We start from the raw sequence: 14,139 nt of genomic DNA, 5'->3' as shown, positions 1-14,139 counted from the left end.
TTTTGTCTCAAGGTATTGTTCATTTCATATTTAACAAAGCAGCTGTCCGTTGACGGGATCGTCACATCTTATGCCTCAAAATCAATCTCAATGATGCTTTCCAGGAGAATCCTTGAGTTGATGGTTTTACAGAAAGGGACACATATGAGTTTGAGGATGTTCATTCTTTCTGTTTTCAAACTGATCGTCGTCAGGCAGGAGTCATGTCTGTGACTTCACACAGTTTGTGGAATCCAGTGGTGTAAAAAAACAAAACTGTTGGGGGTGCACCTCTTGCTCCACTCTGGAGAGAAACTTCACCAATGCTGTTCAGAAGACGACTGGGACATTCTGAGACTCTATGCACAACCAGGCACACTGTGGACGTATGTACTCCAAAAACAGACTGGAAGGAGCAAACGGCAATGAAGCAAAGTACAATAAGTATCTGGGGGAAAGCAGGGTGCTCTAAATCCTGTGTGAGTTTGTTGTCCAACAAGTTTAAACAGACTGCCAATTAAATCTATAATCTCGCAGTAACTGCTTGTCAGTTAGTGTATACATAAAGCTCCTCCTGTCCTGAAAAACTATGTTTGGAACAACATCACTCTCCTCAAAGGATTGTTCACACTGGATGCAACCATTCACACTCACATTCTCACCTTCGGACAATTTAGAGTCACCAATTAACCTGCATGTCTTTGGACTGTGGGAGGAAGCTGGAGTACCTGGAGAAAACCCATGCTGACACAGGGAGAACATGCAAACTCTGCACAGAAGGGATCCCCCACCCTGGGTTCAAACTAAGAACCCTCTTGCTGTGAGGTGGCAGTGCTAACCACATCGTGCCTGATCTGACTATGATAAATGGTAGAATATGCATCCCATCCTAATATTTGTCAGCTGTGCCTAAACAGAGAGTGAGAGAGACTATCAGACACACAGATACGTACATGTAATTTAGACAGAGCAAAGAGCAGAATCGATTGCTGACTGGCGTGGAGAAATACGCTTCTAGTGTGAACAGCCAGGGGACTTCTGATGGGCGGCTGCAGGTCAATTAACAAATCAGGACACTTCTGTGCCCAGTGTGAACCCAGTGTGAGTTTCTTCTTTTTTGTTCAGGATGATTGTGCAATGCCTAGTTACCTAGTTTAAGGAATTATTGGACATAAAGGCACTATTATAGAGTACTTAGAGAAATATCCAAAGGACAGGACTTAAAGCAGCAGTGTGTAGGACTGAGGGGATTTACTGGCAGGAACTGAAGATAATATTCCTAACAGTCCTTCTAATTAGTGTGTAATCACCTGAAACTAAGAATTATGTGTTTGTTAACTTAGAGTTAGCCCTTCATATATATAGGGAGCAGGTCAGGCCCCCAGGAACAGTGGCCGAACCATAGAATTACCCAAATACTGGTTCCCAGTGTGCCAATCAGCTACGGCAGCACCAGAGACAAAATTATGGTTCTTTCACTAATCGTGTGACTCTCATTTCGAAGTATCCTTGGGCAAGATACTGAACCCCAAATAGCCCCGATAGCTGTTCTATCGGTGTGTGAGGGTGTTAAAATAACTGAGTGGCATGTGGCACCTTGTATGGTAGCCTCGGCCACCAGTGTATGAATATGTGTGTGAATGGGTGAATGTGACTTGTAGTGTAAAAGTGTTTTCAGTGGTCGAAAGACTAGAGAGGTGCCATTGCGGCATCATTGTAAATGAGGGCTTGCTAGCAATGATCCTCCGAATTCAAATAAAGGTTGAATTGAATTGAAAATACAAGTGTGGGTCCATTTATCATTTACCATTTACTAACATCACCCAGATGTGCCGATCACTGAGATCAAGGAAAAAGCAAACTGGAGGCCAGCTCCTTATCTCTGCCACTTTCTAGCAGCCTTACCGTGGATTCCCACCAAAAGCTGCATGAGCGTCATAAGCAGCCGGCAGCCATTCATTTTCAATGCACGCTGGTGACGAAGGGCGACGAAGGGTGACGAAGGACGTCAGGGGCGTCGGCTGCAGTGAGCGGTACGATGCCAGCGACCAAAGTGTCAAGTAGAAGTTGAGAGAAGCTGAACTTTATGCAAATGAGCAGCGCCACCGCTGAAGCAGCATCCAAATGCAGACTGGGTGTGCAGGACTCTGTGGACCCAGATGGGCCGACGGCTCCGGGCCCTGCGTTTCCTCAGCAAATACGCCGATGCAATACAAAGGAGACTTCCGGAAGTGCGATCCATGGTGAAAGAGGAAACCGAAGATGTACATGCTATATATATAGGCTACGTGCCAACAGGAGGGTAAAATCATAATAATTAGACTCAATGACTGTGTTTATTAGCGTTATTTTAATTATGTAATGACAGTCATGAATAATATATAGTGAAGACATAAATGATAGTATATTTGTTCATCCTTGTAAAGTGCACAGCCAGTCAGCCTAGATGGACACAACTGCAGCGCCTGGCCCCGCCCCTTTGGCCACTGCAAGCCTCTGCTGGAGCTGGCAGTGTGAGCGATGTCAGAGCGACCAGAGCACCCGCAGGCGACTATGTCGCTTTTGGTGGGAATCCTCAGTTAGAACGCAAAGCATAATGAGATATGTTGAAGACATTGCAGGTATATTAATGGAAAGCACTGAACACGATAACGCACAGTGCGACATGACCCAAATGTGCTGATCACCGGCGCCCTTCTATTATGTAGCCTGTAATGACATGACAACACCCAACAACCTTCGGATGCTATTTTTTCTGGTGGCGTACTGGTGGAAGTGGAGCCTGGTAGAGCTGTAAATGTGATAATATTACCCGAAGGCCATTGGTAATGTGTAATATTACTTTGTTGCTGCTAAAACATAATATATTGCTGTAATGTGTTACTTTAGTAATGGGTTACCCCAACACTGGCAATGGATTATGTTTGACTAATAACCAAAGCTGTAACCAAACGTCAGACACAGAGGTCAACAGAACGTTCAATTCACACCTGACAATTTTTTAAAATGATTTATTCACAATCATACTAATTTTGAGCGGGAGAGCGGTACTTTCATTCCGCTTATTTGTGAAAGCTCTGTTGATGTATTATCAATAAACATTTAAGTTAAGAGAGAACTGACGTACAGCCGGTGCCACACGCTGCTGGATAATAAATATCTGAAAGCACCACAAAATGCCTCAAAGTCTCACTGCGTTACATGTTCTGATAATCCAAAAATGTGTGTTTTCCTATACACAAGTAAAGACATTTCCCCCATGAACTGATACAGTGAAGACACAAAGTTGTGCAAGAATTTACAAGAAAGCAGGAAATGAAGTGTCTGACGCTCCACTCCACAGCCCCCAGGGAGGGGGCGGCACTGTGGGTGTGTCCAAGGAGAGGCTTGTAGAGGTACAGGTGGGACAGGTGGACGAGACAGTAATTTGCCCGCACTCTACATCAGCAGCAGCTTTCACACATCTCTGCACACTGACTGCAGCACCCCACCAAGGTAAGGCTGTGTGTGATTTGTGTTTCATGAGTGTGTAAGACAGGATTTAAAACTGGAAATAATGTTTACTGGTGTGAGGTCTGAAGCAAATAAACAATATGTTAAATGCACAGGCAGGATGAGTAGCTGTTAGAAATAAGAGATAGAGAAGAAAAAATCTAAAGAACAGATAATTCATCTTTAGCTTTAAATCTCTCATTAAACCACTGCTGATGAACCTGTTGTGTTTTAACTGTTGGAACGTGATCAAAGACACAACTGGTTTTATCAGCTCCAGCTCAGCCTGCAGGAACTTTTTTAAAGAGGACGTAATCTTAATTTTAAAGTTTAGCCCTGGTCACTTTTGTTGTAGTTTGCCTTCTCTTTCTTCATGTTTCTGTTCACATTATTTTTTAATTCAATTTGCGAGCTTGGTATTTGAGGTTTCTAAGTGTATGTACAGCTATAGGTGTAGCCCAGGGTGCATGCAGCTCTTGTTCAGAGGCTCACAATACTCTGGTATTTCCAGATTTAAAGTGAACGTGCCATTCAGCTAAACCACTATTAGCGCATTAAGCTCTGAGTGCATGTACATGTGTCTGGTTATTCCTGCTTGGGACTGTAACATTGTGTTTTTAAAGAGACAGGATCTGCTGTCGATCACAATTAATGTTACTGTAACGGACTCCAGCAGTAGTGCCTATAATGGTATGGGAGGTTGTCGTCATAGTAGCAGCTCTATAGTGGTATCAGTGACAGTAGGATAAAACATGATTTACATAGGTGGTGGTTTGTTTGATGCTGTCAGAGTCAGAGAAAGAAGGTTTAGCTCTGAAGTTGTAACGCTATACATAAAACCAATGACTGTATCTTTCTGAAAGTGGTGCTGAGACACAATAATGTCGAACAAAAAATCAACGTAAGGGACGGAGGGGCGAGGCAATACATCAAATATGAAAAACTCAAAACAACTGACACATCGCTCTTCAAAATTTAACAAAAACTCACTCTGATATCTGACTTAATCTGATACTTGAGTCGCTTTTGTTTAAGCTATTTAATTTGACATCAAATTCATGTGTTTGAGATTTTGAGCCGATGGCAAAATGTTTTCTTTGTGCTAAAACATGGTCAGTATTTCTCTTTGTCTTACAGTCATATATATGTCAAAGAATTTTTAATATTATTATTAATTATTTCATTTTATTTTATTTTATTTTATTTTATTTTATTTCTTGCATGTTTTTGGTTTGTGCCTGTTCTAAGTCCATGTACATTGTCTTGTATGATGGTGATAATAATTACGAAGTCAGTTGTGATTGTTAGTCAATATCTGCCTTACTTAACTAAGCTACTTGTATTTGCAGTTGCGGCACTATGGTCTCTCCCTGTCAGGGTTTATTGGGTTGGGGTGGACGGGATCAGGGGAAAGCCAACAAGGGAAATGAGAGGGGGCAGAGAAATGTCAAATTTTTTCTTGTATCGTTTCACATTTGTGACTGCAACACTGCCTTTCCCGCCTACAATATAAACATTAAACAATTGATCGCAAAAATATATAGTATATTAGTATGTATAGCTTTTGGCCGATTTGAGGTCAGATCAGAATCGAGGCCGGACTGAAAATTAAAGGCTCAAGTTAGGAAAAAAACATTTGGTTGAACTTTTGAGCTCTAAATGAGTTCAACTTATTCTCAACAGCTGCTGAATTATCTCCACGTATCACTCTAAAGTGAGTGATTGGGTAATTTCCACTTCTAAATTGCCCCCGTCCTTCGTCAGCTGATCATTAAAATGCAAACATGATGACAACATTCCTCTCTATCGCTCTTCCTCTCTCCACAAACACACAAAGACACAGAGAGACAGAGAGTGACAGTCAGGTTTGACCAGCACAGATGCCACATACAGTAAGGCCACACCCATGACTCAGATGTTTCAGGGTGTTAACCTGCCAAAATGAAAAGTCATCCTGCTTGGGATCAGAGAGAGCGAGTTTCGCTGAACTCAACGTCGGCTCTCTGGGAAAAAACAGCTTTTATTATAATATAACACCAAGTAATCAGCTATAAGTCCATGTTAGGGAGTAAAAGGCTTTTTAAAACAACTTTTGAAAAGCTTTTATTGGTGCCGTTGGGACAATTTCAGGACTTAAAGTAATTTCAAGACTATATGTGGGACTTTAGAGGGTTAAGAAAGCAAGTACTACTTACATTAAACAAAAATGGGAAACAGCTTCATTCCAGAAGACGTCTGGACAAAATTTGTGGCCATAAGAGTCTTAGTACGCATTTCATTACACCTGCTCCGAGGTGTCACCACTCTGCTGGAGGAACTGTGGCTCAGTAAAAGCTAAACATTATCACTAGACTTGGGCCTGTTCAAAAGTAAATACTTTTTGATGTACGATTTATACAGAATTGGAGACTATATTTGGGACAAAAGCTACTTGTACGTGGGACAGACTTCCTTTTGGGCTTCTACTTTAAATATCTACGAATTTTATTGAAACAATTAACAATAATTTGGAACAATGAGTGAAGCTGCTACAAACATAATTACAAAGAAATGGCTTAAAGAAGCAGTATGTGGGATTTAGTGGCGTCAAGCAGTGAGGATTCCAGATTGCAAAAAGCTAAAAAGCTGGTGTGAACTCCCAGTTAGAATTCCTTCAGTGTTCATCGTTCAGGAGCCGATTTGTCCGTAGAGATCTCTTCCTCTCCAAACAGACCTGGTGTCTAATTTATAAAACAATGCATAGGGAAGCCAATTCCTACAATTAGGCTTCCACCTCACCATCTGTGTCGCCATTTTCCTGTTTATAAAATGTCTGTAAGCATGGGTCAAAGTTTCTCCCATCAAGTCTGTTTTTATACATCAGAACTTTTGCATGGGAAGTGGTGTACGCCTCTTTCAGGCCTCGTTGTTTGCTTACGCAATGCTTATAAATGAGACCCCTGATTTAAACCACGAGGAACACTGAATAACGCAGTTTCATGTTCATGTTTCCAATGCTGTTCGGCTTGTTGCAAACAGGCAACTAGCCCAGCACCTGCTAACGTGTGCTCACCTTTATTCTCTGATAACTTAAGATCTAGATGTTTGGGAGGTTTTTACCAGGAGCTGAATTATCCGCAGAGGTCTCCTCCTCTCCAAAACAAACAGACACAGTGATTTAAACTGGTAGAAACACTGAATAAAGCAGTTATTTGCTGCTGTTTGGCTCGTTGCGGAGGGGCAGCTAACAAGGGTGGCCCTAATCAGAGCAAGTGCTTGGTTTGTCCATTCTGGGCCACTGTAGAAACATGGGCCTGCTCCCTATGTAGATATAAACGGCTCACTCTAAGGTAACAAAGCACTATGATTCTCATTTTTGGGTATATCTACATCTATACATCCATTTCTGCCAATATATCCTCCTGAATCCTTAACACTAGATATTCAAGACATGAATCCAATCTATAGAGAACTGGTGTGGTATCATTTATGAAATCTTTGTAAAACACCCTTCTTTTGTTGGAATTAGATTATCTAAGTTTATGCTTAACCCCTTCTCCTACTACTAATACTTATAATAATTATTATTATCATTATTTATCTCAAATCAAAAACACCCCATGTCCTAATTTTGTGTTCTATAATTACACTGTAAAAAGCTGAATGGTGAATCACTCATGTTTAACTCATCCACTTACTTTGGGAGGTTCCTTTACTTTGTCATCAGAATAAGATGGATGGGAGTCATGCTTCACAACTGGCTCATAAACTGGGCCGATTTTCTCGATCAGTCGCACCCAGTTCTTCCTCCCAGACACCTGCCTCAGTGATGAAGCTTCAGAGAAAGCACTCGCCGTCTGAGCCGAGGTCATGTGCTTCGTTCTGCTCTCACAGACGACGCATTGTTTGATCAGCAGCCTCTAAATTCCCCCCTTTGTGGCTTTAAAGTATCTCTGCAATGTTGCAGATGGATTTTTCAGAAGCCGCACCCAAACGCTGCCTCTATCAGAAGAGTCATGTCCTGTCCGATGTCAGAAACAACAGCAGAGCAACGATTTGGGTCTGCTACTTGTACTTGTTTGGTGATAGAAACACTGTTGTGATTGGATTTATACTTTTTAAACTTAAGTCTTTTTTTCCAAAGAGGTCTTGAAAGCACCATGACTGCTACAGCTCACTGAGATTAAAAAAAACAGGTTAAACAATCATAGAAAAACAGGAATCTGAGGCGGCTGGAAGCGACTACTTCCTTGACTAACCTGAATCCAACACGCCCAAAGTTTCCAATTAATGCCGCAACAGCTGCTCAGAGCACAGTGGAACACAGCCAATGAGCGACAGAGCAACTCAGCCAGTTATCCAAGACCAGTGTTTCTACTCTGACAGTCAGCCTTTACTGTAGCTCTTCATCAAAACAGACACAGGCTGCTGCTGAGAATCAGGCTGAAAGATATGAAGCTGTGGAGAAACACATTTTGGAAAAACAGTGTAGTATTTTCCCAGTTTTCTTGTTCGGGTATATTCAGTCATCACTTTTTAAATAAAAACTGTCAACATGATGTCAGGTTTTTTTGTCCCTCAGATGAGCTCGCTCAACAGATTTCAGAGAGATTAGCGCGAGGCAGCGGCGACACACCCTCGGCCTGCAACACACACAGAGAAACATGCAGCTCGGTCGCATTCCTGCACCAACATATGGGTGTATACAGGCACTGTGTGTGGGGGGGGGGGTGTGTGTGTGTGAGACACTATGAAACTGTCTGTCATCTCCCCAAGTGATGAACTATGGCAACACCTCAGTGCATGTAATGTATGGCGGGGGGAAAGTGTGTGTGTAGGTGGAAAAGAAAGGTCAGGTAGTGTGTTATGCGGGAGAGTTAGACAGAGAGGATGTTACATGATAGTCAAGTGTGTGCACCGTGTGCTGTGTGGGAAAATGAATGCTTAGTTTCTCCTGTATGGGCCCATCCAACATCAAAGAACTTGTGGCAACGCAGGCTGACTGTGCATCACTTGACATTGCCTGCGCCTCGGCCAAAAAGTTGCACTGAATAATAGGCCAACAAGCACGTGTATTCTGCACCTGTGTGAGAGGAAATAACTCTCTGCACCAGCAGGTTGCCATAGTTTGTCATTAAAAAAGGAAAACCAGAGGACCAGCAGGACAGATTCAAGACGCTAGTTAGCACATTAACAAAACAACCTGATCTTGAAGGAACAAAGGATATTTATTGGGCAACTGTGCCTCAGTAGGTAGAGCAGGTCGTCCACTAATTGGAAGATTGGTGGTTCGATCCCCAGCTCCACGAGTTGCAGCATCCTTGGGCAAGAACCCAAAATGTTCCGTCAGCGTGTAAGTGTGTTTAAGGTGGTAGCATCACCCAGTGTGTGTGTATGGATGAATGTTAAAGTGCTTTGAGAAGTCGCAAGTGCAGGTCTATTTACCATTGACCGTGCTAGCAAACAATAACAAACAATTCTGATTTTTTTCTGCTAAAGAGCTCAGTTGCTAAAAAAAATATCAAAGCTAGTATAGCAAGTTTGTTTCAATCGCACACCCCAGTGGTTGTTTACTTTCCTCACTTCTCTTCTCGTGCGCTGGGCTGAGCTGTCAATTAGAGTGATTTCATTCACCGACGGGCCCTACCATCTCCGACGCTGATTCAAAATGCTGATTTGGGTGAAACAAAAAGACAACAAAGGCCAACTAGTGCCAACAGTGTGGGACACACCTCAAAAAACATGGCAACAAACGCTCATCTACGGCCTGACATTGACCGATTGCTGACCATTGGCTTGGTGTATCAGGGCACTATGGGATGATTATTATGGCTTGGGACAGGACAGGTTGAGCATGAGAGGGAATGACATGCAGCACGGGGCCATGAGCTGGAGTCAAACCCACAGCTGCTGGGGCAAGGACATAGCTACTGATCCACTGGGTGCCCTAAGTTATTGATCTCTTGATTAAGCGAGCAGATTAAACATACTACTGATAACTAAGTATAAACAACACGTTTACTCAAATCTACACAGTGTTACAGTCATGACATAACTGTATGAATCCATCAAAACAAATCTCTCCAAGAAGTACAAAATCTCAAAATATGTATGTCACTTCAAAGCTACAAGAATTATAGTAACAATAATATTAATAATAATAATAATAAACATTCAGTGTTCTCTATACACTGGGCAGAAAATCTGTGGTGACCTAATTATGAAGTGATACTGAGGCACTGCGTGTCTGATTGGTCTCACATGACATGAATGCTAATTATCTTTTAATGAGGTCATGTTGCACACAGAGATAGTTAGTTCATCCAGATCCTGAGCTGAAGAGTAATAACTGTAATTACTGTCAATCCTCAGGACTGACATGGCTGTCTTATTATGGACAGACATTCAACCAGTAGTTGGGTCTTTAATTAAACTGTTCTTGTTAAGGTTTTTATGACTCTTTAGTGGGATGTCATGTTGTAAGAGTCCATCTTAAAGATATAATTCTCAAAATCAAAGATGCAGTGTGCAGGATTTAGGGAGATATATTGGCAGAAATAGAATATAATAGAATATAATAAGTATATTTTCTTTAGTGTATAATCACCTGAAAATAAGAATCATTATGTTTTCTTTACTTGAGAATGAGCCATTTAAATCTACATAGGGAGCAGGTCCTCGTCTACAGAGATCACCACATTGCACTGCCATGTTTCTACAGAAGCCCAGAATGGACAAACCAAGCACTGGCTCCAGATAGGGTGGTGTTGCATCAGCCACCGTAGTTAGCAGCCCCTCCACAATGAGCCAAACAGCATTGGAAAAACACTGATTTTTAACATGAAACTGCTTATTCAGTGTTTTTACTGGTTTTAATCACCTGGTTTGTTTGTTGTGGAGAGTAAGAGACCTCTGTGGATAATTCGGCTCCCAGTTAAAACCTCCTGAACACTGAGGGAATTCTAACTGGGAGAAGTTCCAGCTGGTTGAAACCTAAGATGCCACTAAATCAAGCGAAGGCCTGTTTTTGATAGTATTTATGTTTGACAGATTTTAGACAATAGAAATTCAATGAATATGACTCTCTGTATTGTAGTTTTCATTGTTGGTGGCGGAGTCCGCCATTTAGCGTGCACAAGGCTTCACAGGAACGATGCAGCATGAATATAACCACTGTTTTGTTTGATACAGAATGCTGTCACGTGTTCTTGTGTAATCCAATTTTACAAGTAGTATTGCGGTCAAATTAACAAAAAAGAAGACAACAATTCTAACACCAATGAAACATGAGCGAAAACAGAAAAATGAGAAAGGAGTCAGGGGTGATTTAGACTTTTCGGATAGATCATCATTGCTCTGACTGCGTCGTCTCAGCAGTCCTCAAAGCATTTTGAGTGTGAACAGACAAGGAGGCTGAGTAAAGATTTGAAACATGTCAGCCATTACACCCCAGGCAGAGTCCCGCCCTGGTGTCTCCCACCTATACTGACAAGAAACATCCATACAAGGCAGTATGAGCACCCTGTGCCGACAACTAATCGACAGAGGTGTCCATGAGAGCCCTGGCAGATGGTTTAGCCAGACTTTGGCTCCATCTAATGGCAGAAAGCAGCATTGCATTTGTCGCAGGGAGGGGGTGCATGGGAATGTATTGTAAAAGTTCTGAAAGAGATCTTCGGTATGTTTCACACTGCTAATGAAAAGGACGATCCATTTGTAGCGGTCTTTTTCTTACTGTGCTCTTTCTCCGCAGCACAATGGGAGATAGTGAAACCAACCCACCTCCCTACTTAGGTAAGCCTGAACACACCATGCTCACATATCATCATCATTATCATCATCAGATTGGCTCACTAACTTGTTTCCGTCTCTTCTCCTCCGCTTTTTCCGTCTTTCCTCTTCTTCTCGTCCAGGTGACGTGCCTCAGAGGCCGGTGTCAGTTTACCACGTCCACACCCCATTCACCCCTCCCGAAAGCACAGCGGGGAGCGCGAATGCCACGCCAGGTAAACTCACACCTGATGTTACACTTCCTGGAAACACACATCAAAAAAACCTAACTCTAATACAGGTTTGATAACTCTTCTGTTTCCCTCTTGTTTTCTCATCTTCACTTTCTACTTCTCCCCTCTCCCTCCATCAGTGTACACCAGTGGAGGAGGCAACCTCAGAGATGGAGATGGCAAAAAGAGATTTGTGAGCTACGATGGGGCGCTGGGGGATTCTCCCGGCATGACAACCTGCACCTCCTGCCAGCAGCAGGTCATGACCAATGTCACCTACAAAGCAGGGACCTATGCCTGGCTGATGTGCCTACTCTTCATCTGCTGCGGGTAAGTGTGCATTTCAGGGCCTGATGACTTGTTCAGACCTTCTTACACCACATACACTGTTAAGTCTGGGCCACACTGCCTTTGTGAGCAGCGCTTGTGCATCATGGAAACTCGTATTTATTTCGCCATCCATTTTAGGATAGAGCAGCCACACTGCCCGCATGAGCAGTGCTGCTCAGGCATGGTGCAGCAGATGACATTACTGCTGACATTATACCACCTTTAACTAGTTTCAGTGTCTATATCTCTCATAGATATGAAGAAATGTCAACTTTTCCTATTTCCATTTCAAAATAAAAGCCCTCTGACAATGTTCCTGTCAACAGAATCCCTTTAGTTGTTAAGGCTTTTTATTATCGCATTACCACATGTGACGTTTCAGGCACCAGCCCGTCATCAGACATGAACAAGATAAGGAGACACACCTCTATATGTACAACCAATGGTGGCTGCCCAACAGATCACGTGATAACACATGTAACTCTACAGAAACCTAGTACAGCACGCTGCAAAACCAGTACAAAATGACACCACATTTATTACATTTTTCTTTTTGATTTTTTTTAAAAAAAAATATATGAATTATAAAAATATATTCTTTACAATTTCACCTTGAATTTGCATGTCATTATGATATTTTTAACTTGATGTTTCAGTCACGTGATATTCAAGGTGATACTCTCGGCACTGCTGGCCTTTTTGTAAATGCATTTTGTAACTATATTTTTGTAAAAAAAAAAAAAGAAAAAAATTGTAAATACATTTTTTGTAAATGTTTTTTGAAAATATATTTTTTGTAAATTCATTTTTGTAAATATATTTTTTGTAAATTCATTTTTGTAAATACATTTTTTGTAAATGTTTTTTGAAAATATATTTTTGTAAATGTTTTTTGAAAATATATTTTTTGTAAATTCATTTTTGTAAATCCATTTTTCGTAAATGTATTTTGTAAATATACTTTTGTAAATGTACTTTTGTAAATGTATTTTTGTAAATATATTTTTGTAAATGCATTTTTTGTATATATATTTTTTTGTAAATGTATTTTTGTAAATATATTTTTGTAAATGTATTTTTGTAAATGTTTTTTGTAAATGTATTTTTGTAAATGTATTTTTTTAAATACATTTTTTGTAAATGCATTTTTTGTAAATATATTTTTGTAAATGTATTTTTTGTAAATGTACTGGGGGTCAGAAAAGGTGGAGGATATTTTACTTTCTGTTTTTGCTGAAAGGAGGGTAGTCTCATTTTTTTGGGAAAGCGGCTCTCTCTCAAAAATGAAGATATAAATCTCAAAAAAAGCAACTGAGATGCATTTTGCCATATGCAAAGGACCACAACCCTGTCTCTGCACCAGGCTTTATTTCCAACAACGAAATTAGATCAAAACAACAATAGGAGAGGTTTTGCTTTCTTCTACAATCAAATATAAGATTGAACCCTCCTCCACACCCCAATCATTTCTGTACAGTTCATAAAAAGTGATCGAAATTACAAATGCATAATGGTCAAAACAAAGCAAATTCTTGCATACAGCCACATGACACTAACTCTGTGTGTGTGTTTTGCAGGTTAGTCCTGTGCTGCTGCCTGATTCCCTTCTTCATGAATAAGTTCAAGGATGCGTACCACACGTGCCCCCGCTGCAACAAAGTGCTGCACGTTGAAAAGAGAAAATGCTGTAAATGACCAACATGAGGGCAGAAATGGAGCCATAGAAATAAGAAATAACATCCTGTTACCTTTGTCTTATCAGCTGCACCATTTTTATGAAACTGACAGAGAAAGGTCACAATTTAAGTGTAAATTATTTCTATGGATGAGCCACTGCGTTGGCCAAAGTAAATCAAACATCATATAATTAGGAAACAGACTGGGAGTCGTTGTGTTGTCAGAGCTTATATATTATGTGCTCACTTTTTTTTATTATTATTATTATTATTATATCAAGCACACCCCATGCACTTTTTGGGAGCCGTTTTATTTTTGTCTCATTCCAACAGAAAACAATCTTTCCTTATTTTCCTTTTCAGAAACTTGTTAAAAATGAAGGACTGTAAATAAAGTTGATCAAATACTTTATGTTTCGAGGTGCTGTTCATTTGAAATTTTAAAGAAACCTGTTCATCTGACGTGATTGTCACAACTTAACCTCAGAATCAATCCCGATGATACTTTCTGAGAGAATCCTCAATGTGACTGCATGATTATATAGTTGCAGGGTCACATATGGTGGTTCTCTCTGTTAACAAACTGAGCCTCATGTAGCAGGGGCTTGAATGTGCACACACATACTGTCTATAACTCCACACAGTTTGTGAGGGAAAAAAAAACTGTTCAGATTCATCTC

General features: G+C 40.9%; 1 protein-coding gene across 1 annotated transcript; it reads left to right on the top strand.

The window, feature by feature from the left end:
* The first annotated feature begins 3,367 nt into the window (after positions 1 to 3,367).
* Positions 3,368 to 13,871, top strand: LOC117267928 (lipopolysaccharide-induced tumor necrosis factor-alpha factor homolog). Its single transcript, XM_033643999.2, has 5 exons — positions 3,368 to 3,474; positions 11,204 to 11,244; positions 11,364 to 11,456; positions 11,594 to 11,783; positions 13,361 to 13,871. Exons 2-5 carry the CDS (start codon positions 11,208 to 11,210, stop codon positions 13,476 to 13,478), a joined length of 438 nt encoding a protein of 145 aa, XP_033499890.1. The 5' UTR covers positions 3,368 to 3,474; positions 11,204 to 11,207; the 3' UTR covers positions 13,479 to 13,871.
* The last annotated feature ends 268 nt before the right edge of the window (positions 13,872 to 14,139 follow it).

This window comes from Epinephelus lanceolatus, chromosome 18, assembly GCF_041903045.1.
Source record: "Epinephelus lanceolatus isolate andai-2023 chromosome 18, ASM4190304v1, whole genome shotgun sequence".
Taxonomy (NCBI): Eukaryota; Metazoa; Chordata; class Actinopteri; order Perciformes; family Serranidae; genus Epinephelus; species Epinephelus lanceolatus.
This window is presented reverse-complemented; position numbering and strand designations above follow the sequence as displayed.